The following is a 24,722-nucleotide window of genomic DNA, read 5'->3' as shown; positions in this document are numbered from 1 at the left end:
CCGGTAATAAATTGATTTGTTTATCCACACCTGTAAATATAGATTGTCACATCATCTTTAAAACAAGGGATGATGTTATACTTAATGAGTACCGTGTAAGTTTCCATCTGCTTAGTCTAATATTTTTAGATATTTGGTACATATGACACATAATGTTTACAAAACTTAAAAATATATATTTTCAAGTGCCTTATCCCCTTTGCTTTTATAATATGTGAAAATCAGTGCTTTTAACTACTTTGTTTTCTATAAAAAGGAGAATGAGATTCTGTAAACTGTAATCAAAGGCAAAGTTGAGATTCTCAGAAACATTCTTGGAAATAAAGTTTGCCCCTAAAAGTTAGTATGATTAATCCTATAGATACTACCAAATATATATCTGATTATAACAAATATTTTAAAATCAGGAAGCAAGTACATTTACAAAGACATCATGAAATTGCCATCTAAAATGTTTGCCTATTTTTTTTACTGCTTCCTCCTACCCTTTTTTAAATTGAAATGTAGTTGATGTACAGTATTATATGTTACAGGTGTACAGTATAGTGACTCACAATTTTTAAAGGTTATACTCCATTTATAGTTATTATAAAATATTTGCTATATTCCCTGTGTTATACAATATATCCTTGTAGCTTATTTTATAGACAGTAGTTTTTACTCTTAATCGCTTACCTCTGTATTGCCCCTCCCCCCTTTCCTCTTCCCACTGGTAACCACTAGTTTGTTCTCCATATCTGAGTCTGTTTCTTTTTTGGTTATATTCACTAGTTTGTTGTATTTTTTAGAGTCCACATATAAGTGATATCATGCAGTATTTGTCTTTCTCTGTCTGACTTATTTTGCTTAGCATAATACCCTCCAAGTCCATCCATGTTGATGCAAATGGCAAAACTTTTATTATTTTTTATGGCTGAGTAGTATTCCATTGCACGTGTGTGTGTGTGTGTGTGTGTGTACCACATCTTTTTTTTTACATCTTTATTGGAGTATAATTGCTTTACAATGGTGTGTTAGTTTCTGCTGTATAACGAAGTGAATCAGCTATACATATACGTATATCCCCATATCTCTTCACTCTTGTGTCTCCCTCCCACCCTCCCTGTCCCACCCCTCTAGGTGGACACAAAGCACCGAGCTGATCTCCCTGTGCTATGCGGCTGCTTCCCACTAGCTATCTGTTTTACATTTGGTAGTGTATATATGTCCATGCCACTCTTTCACTTCGTCCCAGCTTACCCTTCCCCCTCCCCGTGTCCTCAAGTCCATTCTCTACATCTGCATCTTTATTCTTGTCCTGCCCCTAGGTTCTTCAGAACTTTTTTTTTTTTTAGATTCCATATATGTGTGTTAGCATACGGTATTTTTCTCTTTCTGACTTAACTTCACTCTGTATGACAGTCTCTAGGTCCATCCACCTCACTACAAATAACTCAATTTCATTTCTTTTTATGGCTGAGTAATATTCCATTGTATATATGTGCCACATCTTCTTTATCCATTCATCTGTTGATGGACACTTAGGTTGCTTCTGTATCTTGGCAATTGTAAGTAATGCTGCTATGAACATTGGGATGCATGTATCTTTTTACGTTCGTGTTTTTGGGTTTTTTTCACATATATACTCAGGAATGGAATTGCTGGGTCATATGGTGGTTCTATTTTTAGTTTTTTGAGAAACCTCCATACTGTTTTCCACAGTGGCTGAACCAATTTACATACCACAAACAATGTAGGAGGGTTCCCTTTTCTCCACATCCTCACCAGCACTTGTTATTTGTGTTCTTTTTGATGATAGCCATTCTGACAGGTGTTAGATGATATCTCATTGTGGTTTTGATTTGCATTTCCCTGATGCTTAGCAATGTTGAGCATCTTTTCATGTGCCTGTTGGCCATCTGAATGTCCTCTGTTTTTTTTGGATCTGTCTCCTAAAGCAAAGGAAATAAAAGCAAAAATAAACAAATGGGACCTAATTAAACTTAAAAGCTTTTGCACAGCAAAGGAAACCATCAACAAAATGAAAAGACAACCTACTGAATGGGAGAAAATATTTGCAAATGATATAACCGATAGGGGGTTAGTATTCAAAATATAAAAACAGCTCAAATAACTCGACATAAAAAAAACAAACAATCCTATTAAAAAATGGGTAGAAGACCTGAAATATTTGCTTATTTTTAAAATTTCTAAAAATGTTCACGTTGTAGGTCCTTATTGATGCATTTATATCCCAAAATAAGTAGCTAATTTAGGATGAAAGTGCTTATTAGAAGATTTTTAAATCAGAGAATTTAATTAAATTTCAAGTATCAATGATAGTATAAATTCTAACTGATTAAAATGTTGTGTTACACTGCAAATCCAGGGGATTTTCTTATTTTGAATTTCTTCAGCAAATGAGAATAAAACAAGTCACAGAAAAGAAGTTTATATCATAGTGTTATATTGTTGTTGAAGAGGTCCTTTTTTTATCATTATTACAATCTCTATTACTTTCTAGACCTGGCAGTGGGATATTAGGTCATTTCATCCCTTCTGAGCTAGTACTAGATTGTTCCTTTCAATGTATTTTCCAGTGTTTGGGCCAGTTTGTTAATCCTTCATACTAGAGATTCCCAGGATCTTCATTGCTGGCAATAGATTTCGCTCCAGGAAAAATGGCTTCTGCTGCCAGGGAGTTAAATGATTCAAGGGCTGTGCTTCCACCACTGCTGTGTAGTTTCCTGACACTTGTCCCAGATTTTATTTTGCTTAATTTTTTGGATATCCTTAGATATCCACACTGATTGTAAGTTTTATCCTATGTAAAATTATGTGTGTGAGAGCTATTTTTTAAATTTTTTGGTTTGCAGAAATCACCCCTGGCAACTTAATGGTATTTAATGCACTTAAATGAGCTAATCAGTGGTATTAAACAGAAGTCTTATATCCAGAGTTGTGTTTTAATGAATGGTGTTTTTTTATGTTGCTAAAAAGGGACTGTTGGTCACCAATGACTTTCATATTGCTAAATCGAGGAGACATTTTCTGTCTTATTTGTCCTCTCAGTTGCATTTGACACTTTTAACTACTCTTTCCTTAAGATAATCTCTTCTTGGTTTCCTCATCTTCCTTCTGGGTTGATTGGTTTGTTTGTTTTTGCCACTCCTCAGAATTCTGTGGAAGTTTGTCTTCCTCTAGTCTAGCTTTAACGTGATCTTATTACACTATTAAATGTTGGCATTTAGTACATAAATCCTAGATCCCGTACCCTCTACTCCTTTGGTAGGTGATCTCAGCCGCTGCCACTTATATGTGGATGACTCCCAAACGCATATCTCCTGGCTAGACCTGTCCTCAGACCGCTGAAACCTTTTGGTCCAATCAGATACGTGGTATCATGTTTCAAGTTTCTCAGAGTCATCTCAGACACAGCACGTCCAAAATGTAAATCTTGCCCTTTCCCAGCGCTCCCCAGTCCTCTTTCTTGTTCCCTGCCTCAGTGAATGACATCACCTTTTATGTGAGCCTGAAAGCTGGGAGTTATTTTTTCACACCCCCTTTCTCTTACCTGCCACATCCAATTGAGTAGCAAGTCTTGTTAGTAACTCTGTCTCAAATCCATTCGCTTCTCTCCTTTACTCCATTGCCTTAGTTCCCTACAGTAACTTCCGAACTGGTCTGTTACCAAATCTTCCCTCAACTGTCTGCAGCCAGACTGCTCCTTTCAAAATGCAAATCTTATCTTGTAACTCTTCTGCTTAATAGACTTCAGTTGCTTGCCATTGTTCTTAGGATAAAGACAAAACTCCTGGGTAACCTGGCCCCCTTTACCTCTCTTCTCCCACAAGGTCAGCTCCTGCCACACTGTCTTTTACTTGCATAGGATACGTGTTCCCTTTGTTCTGACTTTCACCATTGTTCATATATGTGATGGCTTCATCTCTTGATGATTGACCAAATTAGTTGTTTCATTATAGGCTGCCAGAAGGAAAAATTTTAATTATAATAGTACATGCATATTTTTAGGTAGGATTCTTTTCCAGTTAGGTTTAGTTAGAAAGACAGGATTAATGCTTAATTAATTCTTTCCCTTTAAGTGCCCTTGTTACCTCCAGTCATAACTAATGCATCTTTGTTTCTTGTTTATTTTATTATGATCTCCTTGATCTCTGTCTCTCTCTATATATACATATATAATATGTTTCAGTGTATATATATTGCGTGTGTGTGTGTATGTGTGTGTGTGTGTGTGTAATGTGTTTCAATCACTTGCAGAGTAATTTTTCTGATATCTTATTGAGCTATCTTTGGCCAATGGCAGACCTCGTATGGTATTGTCTCTGTGTCCTTTTGATAGGACCCCATTTGTCTTTGATAGTTTTCTTGCTTCCTTGCTCTTAGGCCAATAAGATGTCTCAGGCCATCTTGCACATTTCCTGTCTCAGACGTAGAAACAGCCATTCTTGTAAGGACTCTGGTTTCTTTTAGTGGGAATGATACTTAGAAACCACAGTCTGGCTCGTAGGTGATAGGGGTGCTAATTGCTAAGGAGATTGTCATTTCTTATAGCTCTCTTTAGTGGACAAAGCTAGGAAAATATAAATTCTTGAAAAGGAAAAAGTTTATACTGTTAGTTCTGATTCAAATTTAAGATTATTTAACATAAATTCTGATTTGATTGTTTGAACAGCATTAATATATTTTTCCTCTTTATCCTACTAAATATGTCTCTATATGTCTGTGTGTCTCATGTCTGTCTGTCTCTCTCTGTGTATATATGTATGTATATTTGTTTCAAAATAATGTTAATATTGCTACTGTCAGTGAATGAACTTTAGGATTTTTGGTGTCTCTTTGTCCTTAGAGTATATCCCACTGAGTATGTAGGATCAATTCTACATTTTAAAGTTATACAAAATAATTATTTGTGTAGTTTTATCATCACTTGATATACAGTTAAATTCATTTCAGTTCTCAGTTTGAGGGAGTTTTTTCTTTTTGATTTAATTTTAGTTTTTGAAATTATTTTGAGCTTTACTGATAGAATATAATTTTCTCATCATTGCCCGAAACACAACACATCTAATATGATGAGTTCACTTATGTTGCCGTATTTTAAGAATAACCAGTGGTGTACTAAGCAGTGGATGATATCAGTGGTTTAGGCAATAAGGGAGTGTATTGTCTATGCCCGTAAAGAATTTTAAAACTACAGTAAGACCAACTAAAAGTTGGTATCCATTTTACTATCAATTGTAAATACTATCAGTGAGAAAATACTCCTCTTTGCCTTTCTTACATTGCTGAGAAGGTTATTAATCAATGTGAATGTCCAGAGAAGAGTAATAAGACTGATGAAGAATTTAGAAACTGTAGTTCTTGAAAGATAGAAGAACAGATGTTTAGTATCAATGAGAGAAGAAAAAATTAAGGGGTTCACAATTTCTTTATACAGTCAAAAGCTATTATGTAGAGAAAAAAGTTAGACTTTGTGTATCTAATTCCAGATGTCATAACTAGGTAGAAATTTAACTTACTTTAAGGAACAATTTTCTAATTGTTACACTTATCTGTGGAATGGGGCTGTCTGTCAAATTAGAGAGTTCCCTTTTGCTTAAAGATGTATATAGTAAGAGCAATATGAAAAACTTGCAGGAGTCCTTAGAAGGACATTCTGTTGTGGGTAGAAGACTGGATAAAACGACCGCTCGGCTCTTCCCAGCCCTGTGACTATGAAATCACAGATCCGCATTATCAGGCGTCATCATTTTTCCAGTCCCGTCCACTGAAAAAACTCATTATCTTGTTCATGTCTGAGCCCTATTCAGATTTATTAATATCTCTTTCAGTTGAAATATCAAATGTTTTTATTCAGCTATGGAGTAAAGAATGTAAGTTAGCTCATAATATTATGAAATACTCGAGAAGTTGAAATTGTAGTTCTCTTAGGCATTCATTTCTCAGCTCAGATGTCATTCCGTTGGTGAAACCTTTCTGAACAACACAAGTTAGCCCCTCTGTCCCCTCTCCCACCACCCTTGTTCATATTTTCTTTATTTCATTAACTGAAATTTTCTTGTTATTTTTTTTTTTTACTCAATTGTTCTCAGTCTTCCTTCCTATTCAAATGCATGTTCTGTGAGATCAGAGCCCATGTGCATAAAACGTCCATATTCCTGTATTCTTGCCATCCCCATCAGCTTCTTTTTAAAAAACACGTCTTCCAGTTTGATAGCCAAAAATTGGTGCTTCGTTCTTGAAATTTTGTTTTTTTAATCACTAGTGAGAGTAAATTGTTTTCAAATGTTTATTGCTTGTATATTTTATGAATTACCAGCATATGCACTTTGTTCATTTGTCAGTTGTGTTTTTCATCTTTCATTTATTGATTTTAAAGAGTTCTTTATAGACACAAGGAAAAATTGACTGTCTTATGTTATAAATATATGTGTTACCTTTTAATTTTAGTGATTGTTTTGACATCTTAAATGTTTATAAAGTAACATCAATAATCCTTTTTCTTATGGCCACATCTCCCACTTCCCTCTTTTATTCTTCTGGTCCTTTGGTGGATTTTGTTTGATTTGCTATGTAAGAAATATGTCTGTTTGGGGTTTTTTTGGTTTTTTTGTTTCAAATATGTTACTGGTTTTTCCAGACACATATCAAAAAAAAATCCCTCTCCCTTACAAAGTTTAAATGCAACCCTTAGCACATACTAGATTCCGTGTTTTGGTTTTCTTAGCTGTCATATTGATTCACATGTCTGTTTTTCTTCTAGAACTTTTCTTTCCACTTTTATTATTATAGACTTATGTATTTGAATAGCATAAGGTTAAATCCCTCCTAATTACTATTCTTTTTCAAAGTCTTCTTGGCTCTTTTACCTATTTCTTCTTCTACACAGGAGCTCAGTACTTGTAGTTCATAAATCTGGGACATAGGGATCATATGAATGGGCTTCAGGCATTCCATGAAGATCCTGAAATTTTATATAAAATTTTGTGTGTATGTGACTTGCTGCATTTTCCTGTAAGGGGATCCATATCTTTTATTGGCTTTTAAGATGAACACTTAAATAAAATAAATTTAGGAATCACTGTAAGAGAGTTACACTGTCAAAAGTAAACATTCCTATTGCGATTTTTAATCTGTGGAGGATAATGGCATTCTTTGTATTTTGTTTTCCCATGCAGAAGCGTACTGGTGTGTCTTCATTTATTGAAAACTTCTTTTATGCACAATAGTAAATTTTTATAATTTTCTTCAAATTGGTCCTAAACATTTATTATTAATTTAGTTTTCTTGGTATTTTAAACCTACTGGTGAATCTGCTGACAAGCTTTTTCGAAAGAAAGGAAGGGAGGCAGGGAGAAACAAAAATGGAGATTGGAAAGGGATACACAGAATAGTCTAGGTAGTCCATAAAGTTTAACCTGCCCCTGGTAACCTCATTTTTATGTTGTAATTTTATTGTCAAAGTATTGTAAAATACATTATTAGAAAGCCTGACCCTGGGTTCTTTTTAGAGCATCACTCTTCTTGCTTGTGGTTTTGGGGATCTTTTACAGACTTAAATGTTGTTCTAGGACAGAAATTTTCCTATTTTACTTTGGTGAGGCATAACCATATCAAGTAACATTTCAGAACTATACATTGCATAATCTTGGACATTTTCATGTAAGAAGGCACTAAAGAGAATTTATTTTTTATGAAAGTGCAGTTCTTAAGTAACAGTGACTGTTTTTTATGGGATAGCTCCAGACCACATTTGCTTACTTCCCACACTCTAGTTTTTCTGATGTCCTAAGCTTTAAGTATAGAGGTCAGGATGACATTTGAGGGCTCTAGGTTTGCGTTCCATAACCTTAAAATGGATGTTATTCACTATATCAAAAAGGCTAGTTTGGTTTTCTTTAAGTTTTTTGATGTTATAATATTGTATTTGTTTTTAAAAACCTTTTAAATTGCAGACTTGGAAAGATCGTATAAAGATTTCTTATTTACCTTTAACTCAAATTCCCAAAATGTAAAACTTTCACATTTGCTGTATCATTGTGTGTCCTATTTTTTCTGAAACGTTTGAGAATAAGTGTATAAACAAGATGTACCTTTACCACCAAGAACTTCAGTGTGTATTTCTTAAAAATAAAAAGATATTTCTCAAAATTAGGAAATTAACATTGAGAAAATACTCTTGTCTAATCTACAGGCACTCAAATTTTGTCATTTGCCCCACTAATTTCCTTTCTAGGAAAAAAAAAAAATGCCTTTTTATTACCCTAGTCTGGGATCCAATCCCAGAATCACATACTACATTTAGTTGTCTTCTTTATTCTTCTTTAATCCAGAACAGCCCCTTGGTTTTTCCTCATCTTTCAAAATTTGAAAAACACAGACCCTTTTTTTTTTTCAAATGAAGAATGCCCCTCAGTTTGGATTTGCCTGATGATTCCGTGTGGTTAGACTTAATCTCTACTGTGATCATATCAGGAGACACATAAGGTTTACTTTACTGATGTTAATATTCACTGTGATCGCTTGTTAAAGGTGGTGGTGATTCGTGTTTTTAAAGAGCACAATTTTTATGTTTTCTTAAGTTTTTGCTTTCCTTTGGTGGATTGAGTCCTGGAGTCCTTTTTAGGACTCAGTAACAATATCTATTTAATTGTAAACCTGTTAAAAAATTTTTTCTAACGCTTCCATATCTTGGACATTATCAGCTTCTTTTTTTTTTTGGTTTTTTTTTTTTGCGGTACGCGGGCCTCTCACTGTTGTGGCCTCTCCCGTTGCGGAGCACAGGCTCCGGATGCGCAGGCTCAGCGGCCATGGCCCACGGGCCCAGCCGCTGCGCGGCATGTGGGATCCTCCCAGACCGTGGAACGAACCCGTGTCCCCTGCATCGGCAGGCGGACTCTCAACCACTGTGCCACCAGGGAAGCCCATCAGCTTCTTAATAATACTTTTATATGGGAGAAGTGAGCAGGAATAGGACTTGGAGAACTTCCAGAGCAGATGGGTCCTGGGCTTGGATATTCATTTATAGAGTTAGAAAGCCTCGGGCTGGAGCATGACAGCATTGTTGGTGGATTCCACTGGGTAGAGTTCTTCCATTACTAATTGACAGGATGGTTAACATGTCACTTCTTTATTCTGCAGTTTTATCATTTGTTAAATGGGGATTCTGATACCTGTTTTTAATTATCGTGGTGGAATATGGGGACAAAAAACATAAGTAGGTCATAAATGTGAAAGTATTTTTTTTCACATTCCTCCTTCATATATTTATGGCTGAAAAACATGAAAATACTGTTGATTAGTGTTTCTCTATGTGCTGATGGCCAACACAGAGATCTCTAGTGAATTTTTCTAGGAGGTCTGTCCTTGACCTGTTTCTATTCAGTGCTTCTATTAATGATTTTCTTAGAAGAAATCGTGAGAGATATTCTCAGTTTAGTAGATGACAAAGTCACAGAGTTCATATTCAAAATTAGCTTGACATATTAGAATGAAACCAAGCACTGCAAGATGACATTTCCTAATTTAAGTTCCAAAGATCAGTTGTAAAATAAAGGATTGGAAAGATTGTCCTATAATGCGTTACATTTGGTCACCAGCTTAATATGAGCAACTGCTAAAAATCCTAATGTAAACCTCTGCTCATCAAAAAATATTATACTGTTCCATTCATGGAAGGTAAGTAATATTATCACTGTGTTCTAAGAATATTCAAAAATTAGAGCATCTAGAAAAAGGTAACCAAGATGCTGATCTTTTTGTCTCAGCAAGATTTCAATCAGACGCCATATAACTTTTTCAGTAATGATTAGAAGGTATTCTTTTGTGTAAAATGCTGAAGTAAATACAACATCATATCTTTTTATCCATTTTCATATTTGTACCTTTTGAAACATTTTATTAATTTTACGTAGACTGCATGCCTTTAAAATAATTTCATAACTGAAGTCTCGTTCAGCAACCAATAAATATTATTTATCCAGTGGATGCTCATAAAAATTAGTTAATAATGACAACTGAATATAATTAAAAGCCAATTTTCTGTGCCTTGATTTATATTTAAGGACTACAGATTGAGCTGAATTCAAAATAGCAATTTCAAAGTCTAGGGTCTACTGAATTTTGAATTCATTTTTTACCATTTTTACAATTGCTGTGAAAATACTCAGACAGACTTCATGATAGAGTTGTAAGTGGTTAAAAGGTAATTCTGAAAAGCTAGTTGTGTTGTTTTTTGTTCATTTCTTGGTTTTTTTTTTTGTTGTTGTTGTTGTTGTAAGCTAAAAGTATGAAGCTAAAGGATTTCTCACGCAATGAGAATACATCTGTCACATGGCTGCTGGTCACCTGGGCTATTTCCATTCACTCTCTATTAAAAATAATGAAGAATATTTCAAGATGATTAAAGTAATAGGAAGGAGCTTCTCTAAATTGAACAGTAGCTCTGTTTATAAAAATATTTTTAACTATTTCAATCATATGGCTTGAAAAGTTATTATTTATTTAGCATATTTGGAAATTATCTTAAAGGTGTATTATTACCAAGGCTACCTTGAAACACTCCTTTTCTTGATTTCTGACAACACTCTTAGATTTTCTTCCTGCCACTCTAGTTACCACTTAGTATTCATTATCATCTTCCCTACCTCTCTCTCCCTCTCTCTCCCTCTCTCTCTCTCTCTCCCCCCCCCTCTCTCCCCCACTCCCCTCTCTCTCCCCCCTCCCCTCTCTCTCCCCCCCCTCCTCTCTCCCTCCCTCCCTCTCTCTCTCTCCCCCCTCCCCTCTCTCTCTCCACTCTCCCCCTCCCCTCTCTCTCTCTCCCCCCTCCTCTCTCTCTCCCTGCCTTCTCTCTCTCCTCTTTCCACCCTACCCTCTCTCTCTTCTCTCCCTCCCTCTCTCTCTCTCTCTCCCCCCTCCCCTCTCTCTCCTCTCTCTCTCCCTCCCTCTCTCTCTCCCTCCCTCCCTCTCTCTCTCCCCCCTCCCTCTCCCCCCCCCACTTCCCCTCTCTCTCTCTCCCTCCCTCTCCCTCTCTCCCTCCCTCTCCTTCTCCCTCTCCCTCTCCCTCGCTCACCTGGCAAGGCTGTAACTTCTGGGTCGTGCTTCTGTCTCATCACTTTGACTATAGGTGATCTCATACATGCTCTCAGAGTTTTGATTTCCATCTGTGTTTCTATGTCTCTATCTACCTGTATCTCTAGGTTAGTTAGTCCACACCTCTCCTAGCTTCAAACTTACTCATATACCAACTTTTACTGACATCTCACAACTACAGTATCTGATACCGTACATGTTCAAAACCAGACTCATGATCTTTTCCATAAAACCTGTCTCTCCTTCAGTTTCTCCTATCTCAGAAAGTTTACTTTCATTCAGTTCCTAATACAGAAATCAGGGAGTCATTCTTGATATCTTCCTACACTGGCACCGTCCCCCATTCCAATCAGTGTGCAGGTTTTACTGGTTTTACTCTGCTGTACCTGTCCTCTAAACCATCAGCAGTATTTGCCTGAACTGTTGCAGTAGCTTCTTACTGTTCTTTGCTTTTCTACTCCTGCCCTTGTTTAGTTTTATCTTTCAACTTTTGCCCCTCTCCAATTTTATCTTTGCATTGCAGAAATGTATCTTAAAAAATGTAAATCAAAAAAAAAAAAAGTGTAAATCAGGGACTTCCCTGGTGGCACAGTGGTTAAGAATCTGCCTGCCAGTGCAGGGGACACGGGTTTGAGCCCTGGTCCAGGAAGATCCCACATGCCGTGGAGCAACTAAGCCCGTGTGCCACAACTACTGAGCCTGTGCTCTAGAGCCTGCGAGCCACAACTACTGAGCCCGCGTGCCTAGAGCCCATGCTCTGCCACAAGAGAAGCCACCACAGTGAGAAGCCTGCACACCACAAAGGACAGTAGCCTCTGCTCTCCACAAGAGAAAGCCCGCGTGCAGCAATGAAGACCCAATGCAGCCAAAAATAAATAAATTTATTTAAAAAAATGTAAATCAGATATAGTGGCTCTCCGTTCAATCCCTTCATTAATTTTCCATGATAGGATAAATCTTTTAAAATAGCACATAGCCTGCATGCGCCTGCCTTACCTTTGACCATGTATTCACTGTTACAGCAGCTGTACTGAACTTCTTTCAGATCCATGAACTCGCCTAGATCTCCCTGCTTTAGAATATTCCCTCTGATTGAAAGTATCACTCCTGTGCCCCTTTAAATTTTTAAAAATTAATTAGTTATTAATTTATTTCTGTGATACATGAAAATGGCAAAAAGTGCAAACAGTACAAAAGGTAAAGAGTGAAAAGTGTCTCCTCCATTCATGTTTTCCTTTTTTTTTGTGTGGTCAAATTTATGTCTTTATTTTTAAATGACTCTCAGTGTATGGTTTATTTTTGAACTTTCTTGTAGTAGTGTTTTTCTTTCAAGGCTTTGATCAACTTGGAATTTATTTTAAGAGGTGAGGTAGAAAGCTATATTTTTTTTCTAGTTATTTACCCAGTTAACTTAATATCATTTATTGAATACCTTATCTGGTTTTCTGTTTTAAAGTGCCACCTTTATCTTATACTAGGTTCCTGTCCTATTTGAGTCTATTCTGGTGTTCTGTTTGCTCGTGCACTATACCAAACTGTTTCTGATAATGTCGCTTTAGAGTATTTTTTAATAGGTGGCAGAGCTAATCCCATCTTATAACTCTAGTTTTTCAGAATTTCCTGGCCATTTTTTTAAAATTAATTTATTTATTTTGGGCTGCGTTGGGTCTTGCTGCTGCGCACGGGCTTTCTCTGGTTGTGGTGAGCAGGGGCTACTCTTCATTGCGGAGCACAGGCTTCTCATTGTGGTGGCTTCTCTTGTTGAGGAGCACAGGCTCTAGGTGCACAGGCTTCAGTAGTTGTGGCACACGGGCTCAGTGGTTGAGGCTTGTGGGCTCTAGAGCACAGGCTCAGTAGTTGTGGCGCACGGGCTTAGTTGCTCCGCGGCAAGTGGGATCTTCCCGGACCAGGGCTCGAACCCGTGTCCCCTGCATTGGCAGGCGAATTCTTAACCATTGCACCACCAGGGAAGTCCCCCCACCCTGGCTCTTCTTAAATGTTCAGTTTCCTATATGAACCTTAGAATTAACTTGTCTAGTTTCTAAAAAATCTTACTGATATTTGTGAGGATATAAATTTTTAGATTAACATATGAACATTTGGTGACTTTACAACCCTAGAGTTTCCTGTCTAAAAAATTTTTTTTCCATTTTATCGAGTCTAAAATTTTTCCTTATTACCATTTTAAAGCTTTCTTCATACATATTTGTGCATAACTTTTGATTTATTCTTGAATACTTCATCATTTTTTGGTGTCATTGTAATGGAATCATGGTATTTCTTTAAAAACTGATTTTTTTTGAATAGAGGAAGACTATTAATTTTGAGCCCACTCTTTTTGCCACATTCATATATTATTTGTAATAGATTTTTAATTTACTCATGTCCCCTCCTCCCAGCCCACACTCTTTATTTAGCTAACTTGCATTCTTCCTTAAGATGTCAGCTTAAAGTTCACTTTGCAAGAGCCCTTTCTCAACCTCCACATCTCAAGGAGATCCCCATTTTACTCCTCTTTTTACTCCTCTAAAGCATTCTGTACTTTTCCTTTAGAGTGCTTATTGCAGTTCGAAGTTTGAAATTACACAGTTTATGGTGGAATTTTGTTACTTTCCCTCTATCTTGTAAGCTCTCTATGGGTAATAATTGTGTGTATTCTCTTCCTCATCCTGTCCTTAGTGTCGAGCACTGTCCTACATGCAGTAGATAGTAGGTACTGCTTGGCTTATTAGTTGATTGATTGGTTAGTTGGTTGGATGATTGGATTGTCCATTTGTGGAAATTTCCCTGTTTCTAATCTTTCAGTCTCTTAGTTTTATTTTGAGTTCCACCACACTTTAAAAATCACCGTTGCCTCCTTAGGAACTTTGATAGACTTTTGGTATGGTTTTTCAGACATGGTTCTCAAAGACAAATAGTCTAGGCATATCAATTGATGTATTCACTATTTAGTTAATTGACCTTGATTGACTTGGCATTTTCCTCTTTCAAACTTGTTGTTTTTAAGTGGTCTGAAATGTGATACACGTGAAATTGCTCTGGCAATAATAATAATAATAAAAAATTCTTACTATTTTACCTTTTTATAATATCACTTCAAAGTTTTGGAGTAATTTAAACTTTTTACTTTCATATTGCAATTTGTGGAATTGAGACTTAGATCAAGTACCAGCTGTTATAAAGCTGCCAGTGGCTGGGCTGGATCTAGATTTCTAAGTTTTCTGACCCCTAGTATTCCCTCTACCATGGCATCTTCCACATTGCTGTAGTAGTATTACCTATCTTCCAGGAATGTATTTGTAATACTGCAAAGAGAAAATATCTCATGTCTCTTTGCTCTACCAAGGCAAATTTTATATGGTTAACTAATGACATGATAGTTTGAGACTTTTCCCTCTGTCAGTGTATCTTTTTTTCCTTTTAAATAGACTTTTTCTTTAAGAACAGTTTTGGGTTCCCAGCACAATTGAGCAGATTGTGCAGAGAATTCCCATATGCCCCTGCCTCGCCCCTACACTTAGCCTCCCCCACTATCAGCATTCTGTACCAGGGGTGATACATTTGTTATAATTGGTAGACCTACTTGGACACATCATTATCACCCAAACTCCATAGTTTACATTAGGTTTCACTCATGGCGTTGTACATTCTGTGGGTTTGGATAAGTGTATAATGTCGTGTATCCACCATTATTGTATCCTACAGAAGAGTGTCACTGCCCTAAAAATCCACTGTGCACTGCCTTCCTCCCCACCACCTCCTGGCAACCACTGATCTTTTTACTGTCTCCATGGTTTTGCTTCTTCTAGAGTGTCATGGAGTTGAAATCATACATTATGTAGCCTTTTCAGATTGGCTTCCTTCACTCAGTAATATGCATGTAAGTTTCCTCCATGTCTCTTCATGACTTGATAGCTCATTTCTTTTTAGTGCTGAATAACATTCCACTGTCTGGATGTACCACAGTTTATTTATCCTTTTACCTACTGAAGGACGTCTTAATGGTTTCCAAGTTTTGGCAATTATGAAAAAAGCTGGTATGAACATCCATGTGCAGGTTTTTGTGTGGACATAAGTTTTCATCTCATTTGGGTAAACACCAAGAAGCATAAATGCTGGATTATATGGTAAGAGTATGTTTAGTTTTGTAAGAAAACTAAAACTGTCTTCCAAAGTGGCTGTACCATTTTGCATTCCCATCAGCAATAAGTGAGAATTCCTGTTACTCCACATCCTTGGCAGCATTAGGTGTTGTCAGTATTCTGGATTTTGGCCATTCTCATAGGTATGTAGTGGTATCTCGTTTTAATTTGTATTTCCTTCATAACATATGATGTGGAGCATCTTTTCTTATGCTTATTTGCCATCGGTAAATCTTTGGTGAGGTGTCTGCTTAGGTCTTGTCCATTTTTTTAAAAAATCAGGTTGTTTTCTTGTTTTTAATCTTTTTAATATTCTCTTTTACAGTTGTTTTTTTCTTGGGCACCATCTAGTGAAAATACACAGAAAGCTTTGAGGTCATTGAGAATGATTTATTTTTTCAAAGGAAAACTCCTCTCTTTCTGTTTTTCTCCTTTTACCCTTGTCTTTCAGTTATACCTGCCGCCACTTGCGGAGATATGTTTATGTGTTGGACAAACTGTATTTTCCCCACTCTCACTGTTCTACGCTTCAACATTGCTTCTCGACCCTCAGTGACAATGGAGAGGAACTCTTGTCTTTAACTTGCTCTCACATTCTCAGATCCTATGCTTCCAGGTTATTAACCTATGCTGTCCATTTACTGCATGCTGCATGCTGTGTATTGACTGATGATTGCATGCTTTAATGGGATACATGTCAATTACATGATTAAGGAGGAAATTTATATTTGAAGTGATACTAAATAATTCTTTTAAAAAGTGGCTGGGATTTTTTTTTTAAATAAATGTCTTAAGTACTTTGTTATGTTTCATGGGAGAGAGAAAAGCTTTTAGCCACATAGTTGTCATATAAACTTGACAGAATTTTTCTCTACTTTGCTTCATTTGGAAATCTTTAGGCTTAACTTATAATAGTTGGGAGGGCTCTGTCTGGTTTATGTATGAAATTACATATGAATTTTGAGGTCTCTCTCTTGCTCTGCTCGTGTAGCTGAGAGCTGGCTGTGAGGCTGCACCCGTGTTTTGATAGAGGCACGTTCAGCTGAGCAGGTTTGATTTTATAAGAAGGTAGAAATTATTCATTGGGATTTTGTATTTCTCACTCATTTCATTTACATACAGAGGGGTTATAAAATCAGCAAGTTGCAACATGTCCTAGATGAATCTAGATTAAACTTAATGGAGATGGGAGCAGTAAGAAAGAGACAAGCCATCAATCTCAAGTATCAGAGGAAATCAACTCCTGTTGTTCAGTAGAGGGGCAGTATGACATTACTGCTTTGTACTTGAAGTTGACATTTCTAACACAGATTTTCTGTAAGTCAGAGATGACGCACACCAGCGCTATACTGTTAGCCAAGTATGATGCCTGAGGGCAGTGTCTTCGCTGCCAGTTGATTTAGAGGAAGACGGAAAAAACTCCATGACCACCTTCTAGAAAAGAGCAAGCATTTAGAATTAAAATAGATCTTTTCAGGTGAAGACGCATAGGAAAGCTTCAGACTACACAGTATATCTAAGTGAAAACACTTTGATTATTAGGAATTGAAGACAGTGTGACAACTAAGGTGACAGATCCTTTTCTTGGTAGCAGAAAAATTTTAGACTCTCATAATGATGTTGGTCAGACTCTTACTGGGTCAGTAACGACACTTTCAAGAAATGAAAAAAATCAGATAGAAAAGCAAGTGGAAATAATAGATCAACTCTTATGTGTATAATATAGGAGAATTTATCAAACTAAAGCCAGTGACTTTCAACTGGCTTATAAAGTGAGTGAATATCAGTTAAGTGAATACTCTTTGGACCTGGAGACAGAACTTGTCTGGTTTCAGAGAATGGAGAGAGCAGCTACTAATCATTGAACCTCTGAATTGGACACCATAATTGCCTTTGCCCTTGTTTACTAGTGTACTAGTCAGGGTTCTCCAGAGAAACAGAACCAATAGGGGTGTATGTGTGTGGAGAGAGAGAGAGAGAGAGAGAGAGAGAGAGAGAATAGTTGAGACTTATTTTAGGGTGAGTCTGAAATTAGGTGGAAATTCAGGTGTTGATGTTTCAGTCTTAAATCCTAAATCCATAGGGCAGGCCAGTGGTCTGGAGACTCAGGCCGGATTTTTATGTTACAGTCTTGAGACAGAATTCCTTCTTCCTCAGGAAACCTCAGTGTTTGCTGTTAAGGCCTTCACCCACATTACAGAGGGTAATCTGCTTTCCTTAAAGTGAACTGATTATAAATGTTAATCACACACCCAAATACCTTCACAGCCACGTCTAGACAAGTGTTTGACCAAACAGCTGGACACCATAGCCTAGCCAAGTTGGCACATAAAGTTCCCACCACACTGTGCTTCTGTTTTTCTGTGTGTCTTCATGTGCATCGTATCCGTCCTACCGGACTGTGAGCCTCCTGGGAGTGGACACTGAACCTTATTCCTTATTATACATCTTATAGCACCTCATGCCTGGGGCATTGTTCATTAACACTAGTTGCAGCAGGTTTTAGCATCTGCCACGTGTGACCATGAGCCGCTGTACTCTGGAGTCACACCCCTCACCTCACAGGAGCAGACAGGAGACAGAAACACACAGTCGACTGGGAAGATGAAAGAAAACAGAAGGAAAAGGATGAGGAAGACAAAGTAGGAAGGAACAAAAGTGGAAAGTTGACAGGAGGAAGATGAAGGTACCACATGGCTAATGAAAGCAGCGTGCGATTCCCAAGCCCCCTTCAGCCAGTTCCTGGCAGAGTTAAGTCCACCCTCAGTTTCTGAGTTGCTGTAGCATTTCTCTCCCATTTTCCTCGTCCTCATTCACCACCTTTGCTCAAAGGGCCACCTCAGCCCATCCCTACTCCGGGTCCTTTCTCGTCCTCAGGACGTTGCTCAGTATTCTTAGCAGAGTTTTAAAGCATCAGTCCTCCAAAGGGACTGTTTTTCAATCCAACGTCCTCGTCAGCACTGAAAAGCCTTTAGGACACGTTGGTAAAGAAATGTCAGGCCCAGGTACCTGGGTAAGGAAACATTCTGATGCCAGGAATACTTGTAGCATTTTTGAAATGCTGCCCCGTTGCAAGCCTGTCTCCTCTCTGACATCTCCCGTCTTCTCTCATCTTGTAACAGGGCGTTTGCATCAGAGGTGTGTGCTGTCTTTTGGCATCCAGTTTCTGCCTGGCCCTGTCTACTTTTCCTCAAGTGCAGAGGTTAGGGCCTTGGGCCCCTCCTCCTCTCCCACTGGCTTAACATCCACCACTTGCAGGCTGAGACAGTGGACAGGAAATGCTTCCATTTGGGACAGACTTCAGAATGTGGGCGGGATTCGCATAAAAGGAGACGTCTGGTCACCTTTGTGTCATGTTCATCTGCAAGTGATGAACATCCTGCATACACAGTAACACGTGGTCAAGTGTGATCTAGTCCCTGCAGTTGAAAGATTTTTCTTTCAGCTATGTTGTATGGAAGGATAAACCAAGCCAAATGTCTGAAAGGAGCAATCTCAGACTCAGTTCACAACCTCAAGTAGCTTTTGGTTATGCAGACTGTTTAAAAGGTAATTCAATTCCTAGAGAGAAATATAAGCCTATTCCTTAGGAAGGAACTTTACCTTAGTCTAACACGAATCACTGCGATGGAAATTTCAGTCATTCTACTGTAAACTTCTTTCCAGTGTAAGAGTTCTTTTTATAGCATCCCTGAGAGAGAGCTTCTGGGTGCTTCCTACTTCGGGAGGTGGTAGGGTTCTTGCTGTTTCATTGTTAGAAAGGTTGTCATATGTGAAGTCTGCCTGCCAGTAACTTTCATGTATTGGTCTGGCTCTGCTTGAGAGAAACACATAAATGTATAAACTTTGCTGCTTATCAGAGGCCTTCCGGTTTTTGAAAACATCTGTCATGACTCCCCTTAAAGCTTTTTCTTTAACTTAAATAGCCTGATTCCATCAACATTACAGAGACAAATCAGCTTTCGGTTATTCAGCCCTCTTCTTCTCTTTCTGGGTAATTATATTTGTCAGCACGTATCACAAAACTTGGTACCCAGAATTGGACGTGATATTCCAGTTGTACTTTATAATTTTGGCCTTCATAAATGAAAACTATATAAATTATAAACTGAACTATAGTTATAAATTCTACTCTGTTAATTTGTCCTAAGACAAACTACCCATTTTAAAGCAGGCACACCTTAGTTCATGTAAAATTCCCAGATCTTTTTCACCTGAACACACATCTCCTTAGACCTGTTGCACATTTAATTTTTTTTTAACCTAACTGCAGGGCTTTACATTTATTCTTAGTTTAATGTATTGATTTTGGCCCACCTTACTCTTAAGTCAAACCTTATGAAGCTAGAAGGCTTTCAGACCTGGTAGCTTCTCCTGTTTATCCACACAAGCCTTGAGAGCAACTCTCAGATTACTAACCTAAGAGTTGCCATCTGTAGAAATCAAATTTAGAATTTTGAGTGAGCATTTGAGAATTTTAATTAATCACTAGTAACCACAAGTAAACTATATCCTATCAACTCAATGGAATATTTTGCACCCATTAAAAATATTATAAGGAAAAATGAGTAGAAATACGGAAAACATCTGGTACAGTGTTAAGTGGAAAAAGTATATAAAGTTATGTACTGCTGTTAATACAACTGTAAAATTATATGCACGTGGACAAAAACTAGATAATGTATAAAAATAGTTGTGGAACATTAGTAAAATATATATGACATTTTTTTTAAAAATAAGTTTGCTTATTTTGCAAAATTAAGTTTGCAAAATTAATTAAAAAATAATTTTTTAATTATGCAAATTTAAATTGTAAGTTTCTTCTCTCCCTTTTCTGTGCCCTCTCTCCACTGCCCAAATAAAATCTATGTCTTTGGCTTTTCTTTTTTTTTCCCCCTACTAACATATTATAATGTCATTTTATTAATTGACAAAGACTTGCAGTGTGATTTATGGGAATAGATAGGAGTTCCCTGATCTGTGATCACAGAAAATTTCTCCCATGGCTTATGTTAGAATTTTTATTAATTCTTTATTTTTTCGTTTTGAGAATGGGTCTATAATTCTAAGCACAACATTAAGTCATTTCTCTGTCTAACTTTCACATTTAGGAGTGCTTTTACCCTATTTGGTATGTCTTTTATATCGTGGTTTAAAAAATCACATCCAGTGCCATTTTATTGCTTTGAAAGGATTGCCTCTTCAATCTAAATCTAAGATAATATTCTAATGAGCTTCCTCAAGAGAGGTTTTTTAAATTAGTAGAACAGTTTTGTCATAGTGTATGCTGTTCACTAAATTTGTAATGAATAAATATTTGAAGCCATAGTCATAATTTTTCATGCATATGATACTGTCTTAATAATTCCATTGTGGCTATGTGCTTTATTGATTTTTGTGCCACTTCTGTGGCATGAATGAAATGTATTATCCCACTTAAACCATTACGGTTTCCTTTCGAGTTACATATTCACTACTTGATCTTGTCATCAAGCTTATCCCATTTTCTGTAATGTGGTGTTCAGTCTTAAGATTTATTGCCTTAGTACTCAGTGCTGTATAAATCAAAATAGGCAGGTAAATTCAGATCAGAAAAGTTGGGAGGAATAAACAATAGGCAGTGAAAATTTTTTTAAATCACTATTCTAAATTAGTATGTGTTTTGATCCGGAGATTTGGGGGTTTCTTTTTTCTTCTCAAGATGTACAGGAATGAATCATCACCGTGCATTCTAGAGAAAAGAGGAGGGCAAAGCTTGACAAACCTAGCCACCATCTTTGCTTGGTCTCAGAGCTGAGGTGTAGAGAGCTTTGTCCCACACCCTTCTCTTTGCTTCTGCGACATTACACTCCTGGCTTTCTTCCCACCATTTTGCCATTTCTTTCTAGGTTCTTCTTAAAAATATTAGAATTCCTTAAAGCTTGATCCTAAGGTCTTCCTCTCCTTTCACTTAAACTCTTACCGTAGGCATTTTTGTCTATTTCTATGACTTTCCATGTCACGCAAGTGCCACTACTTCTCAAATGGATAACGCCAGCTGAAATTCTGAGCTCCAGTCCCATACTGTCAGCCGTCTTCATGCTATAATCACCACTCACAGCTCTCACAGGCCCCATCTTTCAGGTGAACTCTTAACCTTTCTCCATTAACCTTTTCTTTTAGTCTCCTCCATGTCAGTAAATGGTGTCTCCATCCATCAAGTTACTTTCGCCCATCCCATGAAAATCTTCAGCATTTTCATTCCCTCACCCCCTACATCCATCCTGACTCTATTCATTTCATTTCTGTATCCAAAATGTAAGTAGTATCTGCCTTCTTTTCTCTGTGCCCACTGCCAGCCACTCTAGCTCAAACTGTCTTCTCTTACACCTAGACTGAGAAAACCTATCTGGTTTTTCCTCCTCCAGTCTTATCACTCCCACTCCCACCCCTAATGCCTCACCTAGCAAGCATGTTCAGGCACTCTAAATCCAATTACTGCTCTTCCTTGCTCGAAACCCTTCAGTGGATTCCCTTTGCCCTGAGGATGGTACATCCTCTAGCCACACCAGTTCTTTTATTGTCTAGGATTTGCTGACCCTATTTCCATCTTTAGGCTTTTTACATGCTCTTCCCTGTCTAGAATGTTCTTTCCCCAACTCTGTATTTCTTACACTTGTTCCTTCCTCAGATTTTCCCTTATCCCCAAATCCATTGTTATACTTAATATTGTACTATGTTTTCTCTCTCACACATGTTCTTTCTCTCTCTGTCTCTCTCAGAGTAGACTCTAAGCTCCATGAGGGCAGAAAATGTATGCTTTTTTATCCACTAATCCCTAGCACGTAATATCATACTTAAGTATGCAACAGGTGCTTCATATCTGATGAGCACAGATGCTTTAGTTTATTACAATTAACTTTTTTGCAGACTAGCCTAGTCTAATAATGACCACTTCTTCAGCGATTACTTGACCAGAAGCAGTAAGATGACAATCCTGTTTTAATGCTACTATATCTTCAAAATGGCATTCAAGGTAGCATCATTAGATAATGAAGTATTCTTGTCATACTTTCTACAGATATGCAGTAAAACTGCCTGCCAAAGGAAGGCTCCTTAATTCTTGAATATGTGAAATTGCATTGCTTTTTTGCTCTCAGTTAAATATTTTACAAATTTTCCACTCACCTTTTGGATTTATATGGTAAACCATGACCATCAAAGCAATATCAACATGGTTTGAAAGATGACTCAGAAAAATGCAAAAATATTTTATCTGGTGGCTCTAGCTAAGCAGAAAAAACTCAGAGGAAGCAGTAAGCTTATTTTACGTTAAAGTTTGTCTCTTGAAATTTAAACATAATACTATACACCATAATCATATACAGCATTTCAAATAATTTGAAGCTAGAATAGTTCTTACAAGCTTTACCACCCTCCCACCGAAAAATTGTCCTTTGGCATAAATAAATTGTGGAGGCTAGTAGCTGTCATAGTAGTAACAGAATGAAGTTTCAGAAATATAGATAAGAAGTAAAAAAAAATATCACTGTGTGTATTAAAAATTCTATTTAACTTCCTTTTTAATTCAAAATTACCTAGTAGAAAAGCAAATATATTCATTACACTATACCTAATTGGAAACATTTAGGAAAATATTTTCAGTGTGTTACTTATAAGAATATTGGTAAGATTTATTGAAGATCAACAGTAACATTAAAACCCTTCTCAAAATAAATTGTTATACTAGCATGACATAGTGATTGGCACTAAAATGTCGCCAAGTCGCACTGTACAATTTATTGTCCAGAGGGAAGAAATGTAGATTAAGTCAGTAAAACATAACAAAAGATACCTATTAACTAAGTAAAAAAAAATTTTAAACTGGTAAATTGGATTTAATGAAAATTAAAATTCTCTGCTCTTCCAAGGACATTGGTAAGAATAATGATTGCGAGAAAATATTCAATGTACATATATGTAAAAACACTTCCAAAAGAAGATATTAAAATGGTTAATTAAAAAAAGGAAAATTACACGTTACAGATAAGTAAAATTTTAGTCTAAGAAGGATATTATGAAGATTTTTCCATATGGAAACAAAATAAGACAGAAAGGAAACAACAATATGAAAGTCATATTTGATCCCCCAGAGTGGTAATAGATCTTTTTTTCCACCAAATGCTCTTGGTATAGATTTCATTGGTAAAGGAGGCACTCAAGTCTTAGTTAATGTACCTGTGGTGTGTAGGTGTAACAAGAGTTCCCGAAGATGAACACTCTAAACAACAAAATTAAAACTTCTCATGCAGTTTAGGCAATGTATGGAGGATTTGGAATGGATACAAAATCCCCAAGTTGGATGCTCTTTCCCTGGGGCTGCCATTTGCAGGGAATTTCATGTACATATTCAGACATGCAGACCTGCATAACTGCTTATTACAGAAATATTCTTGGTTACTGAATGTCTAACAGACTTAAATATACAGGGTTTCCCATATATGGAAGAAAAGTGATTTCACCCATTCTCCATGCCTTGGCACGTCACGATTCCAGCCTTACATTTATTTGACTTCCAGAATTTAAATAGGCAGTGATGTAAATCAGAAGTTAGTGTTTCACCTACTGGCAGTAAGTAACTAAATCATTGTACTCATGATGAGAAAGGTAAATCCTTTTCAGTTTGGCCACAGAGTGGGAATGACATTTACTCTAATCCTATCCCTCTAAGTGAGATTGACAACAAATTTATTTCCATCTTACAAAAAATGAGGAATTGGAGGAGGATATGGAGAAGTTAAATGGTTTGGCAAAGATCACACAAGCTAGAAGTAGAATCCAAGTCTCTGGAGATCAGAGTTTCATCTTACTGAATGTCACAGCATTATAAAGTGAGAAATGCGTCTCGCTATATACATGCGCTCAATGAATTATTCTCAATAGATAGCTCCCCCAATTTTAAAAAAATTTTATGTTTTGAGATTTTGAAATTTCAGTTCAATCCTGTTATTTTTTTGTTAATTTTTAAATATTTATTTATTTTTGGCTGCATTGGGTCTTCGTTGCTGCGTGCAGGCTTTCTCTAGTTGTGGTGAGCAGGGGCTACTCTTCGTTGCGGTGCGCGGGCTTCTCATTGCGGTGGCTTCTCTTGTCGCGGAGCACGGCCTCTAGGTGCAGGGGCTTCAGTAGTTGTGGCTCTCAGGCTCTAGAGCTCAGGCTCAGTAGTTGTGGCGCACGGGCTTAGTTGCTCCGCGGCATGTGGCATCTTCCCGGACCAGGGCTCGAACCCGTGTTCCCTGCATTGGCAGACAGATTCTTAACCACTGCGCCACCAGGGAAGTCCCTATTAACTATTTTTGTTTTTATACTCAGAGCAACTCTGTGAGGTAGTTAATATTGTTATCTCAATTTTATAGATGAGGAAAGTGATGCACAGAGGAGTTTAGTACCTTGCTAGAAGATGGTAAAGCCAGTATTGAAGCTGAAATTATTCTAGCTGTAAAAGCT

General features: G+C 37.1%; 1 protein-coding gene across 5 annotated transcripts in view; it reads left to right on the top strand.

Moving 5' to 3' along the window:
* Positions 1–24,722, top strand: part of DYM (dymeclin) — a 373,309-nt gene that overhangs the window by 190,305 nt on the left and 158,282 nt on the right. For 2 of the 5 annotated variants that reach the window (XM_060029021.1, XM_060029019.1), the window contains exon 14: positions 15,688–15,852. The exons of the other annotated variants lie outside the window; for them this stretch is intronic. In XM_060029021.1, the coding sequence (XP_059885004.1) occupies positions 15,688–15,852 (165 nt within the window). The remainder of the gene's footprint in view (positions 1–15,687; positions 15,853–24,722) is intronic. 5 annotated transcript variants of the gene reach the window in all.

Source organism: Delphinus delphis, chromosome 13, assembly GCF_949987515.2.
Source record: "Delphinus delphis chromosome 13, mDelDel1.2, whole genome shotgun sequence".
NCBI classification, from domain to species: domain Eukaryota; kingdom Metazoa; phylum Chordata; class Mammalia; order Artiodactyla; family Delphinidae; genus Delphinus; species Delphinus delphis.
Note: the sequence above shows the minus strand (reverse complement) of the source record. Positions and strands in the feature narration are given on the sequence as shown.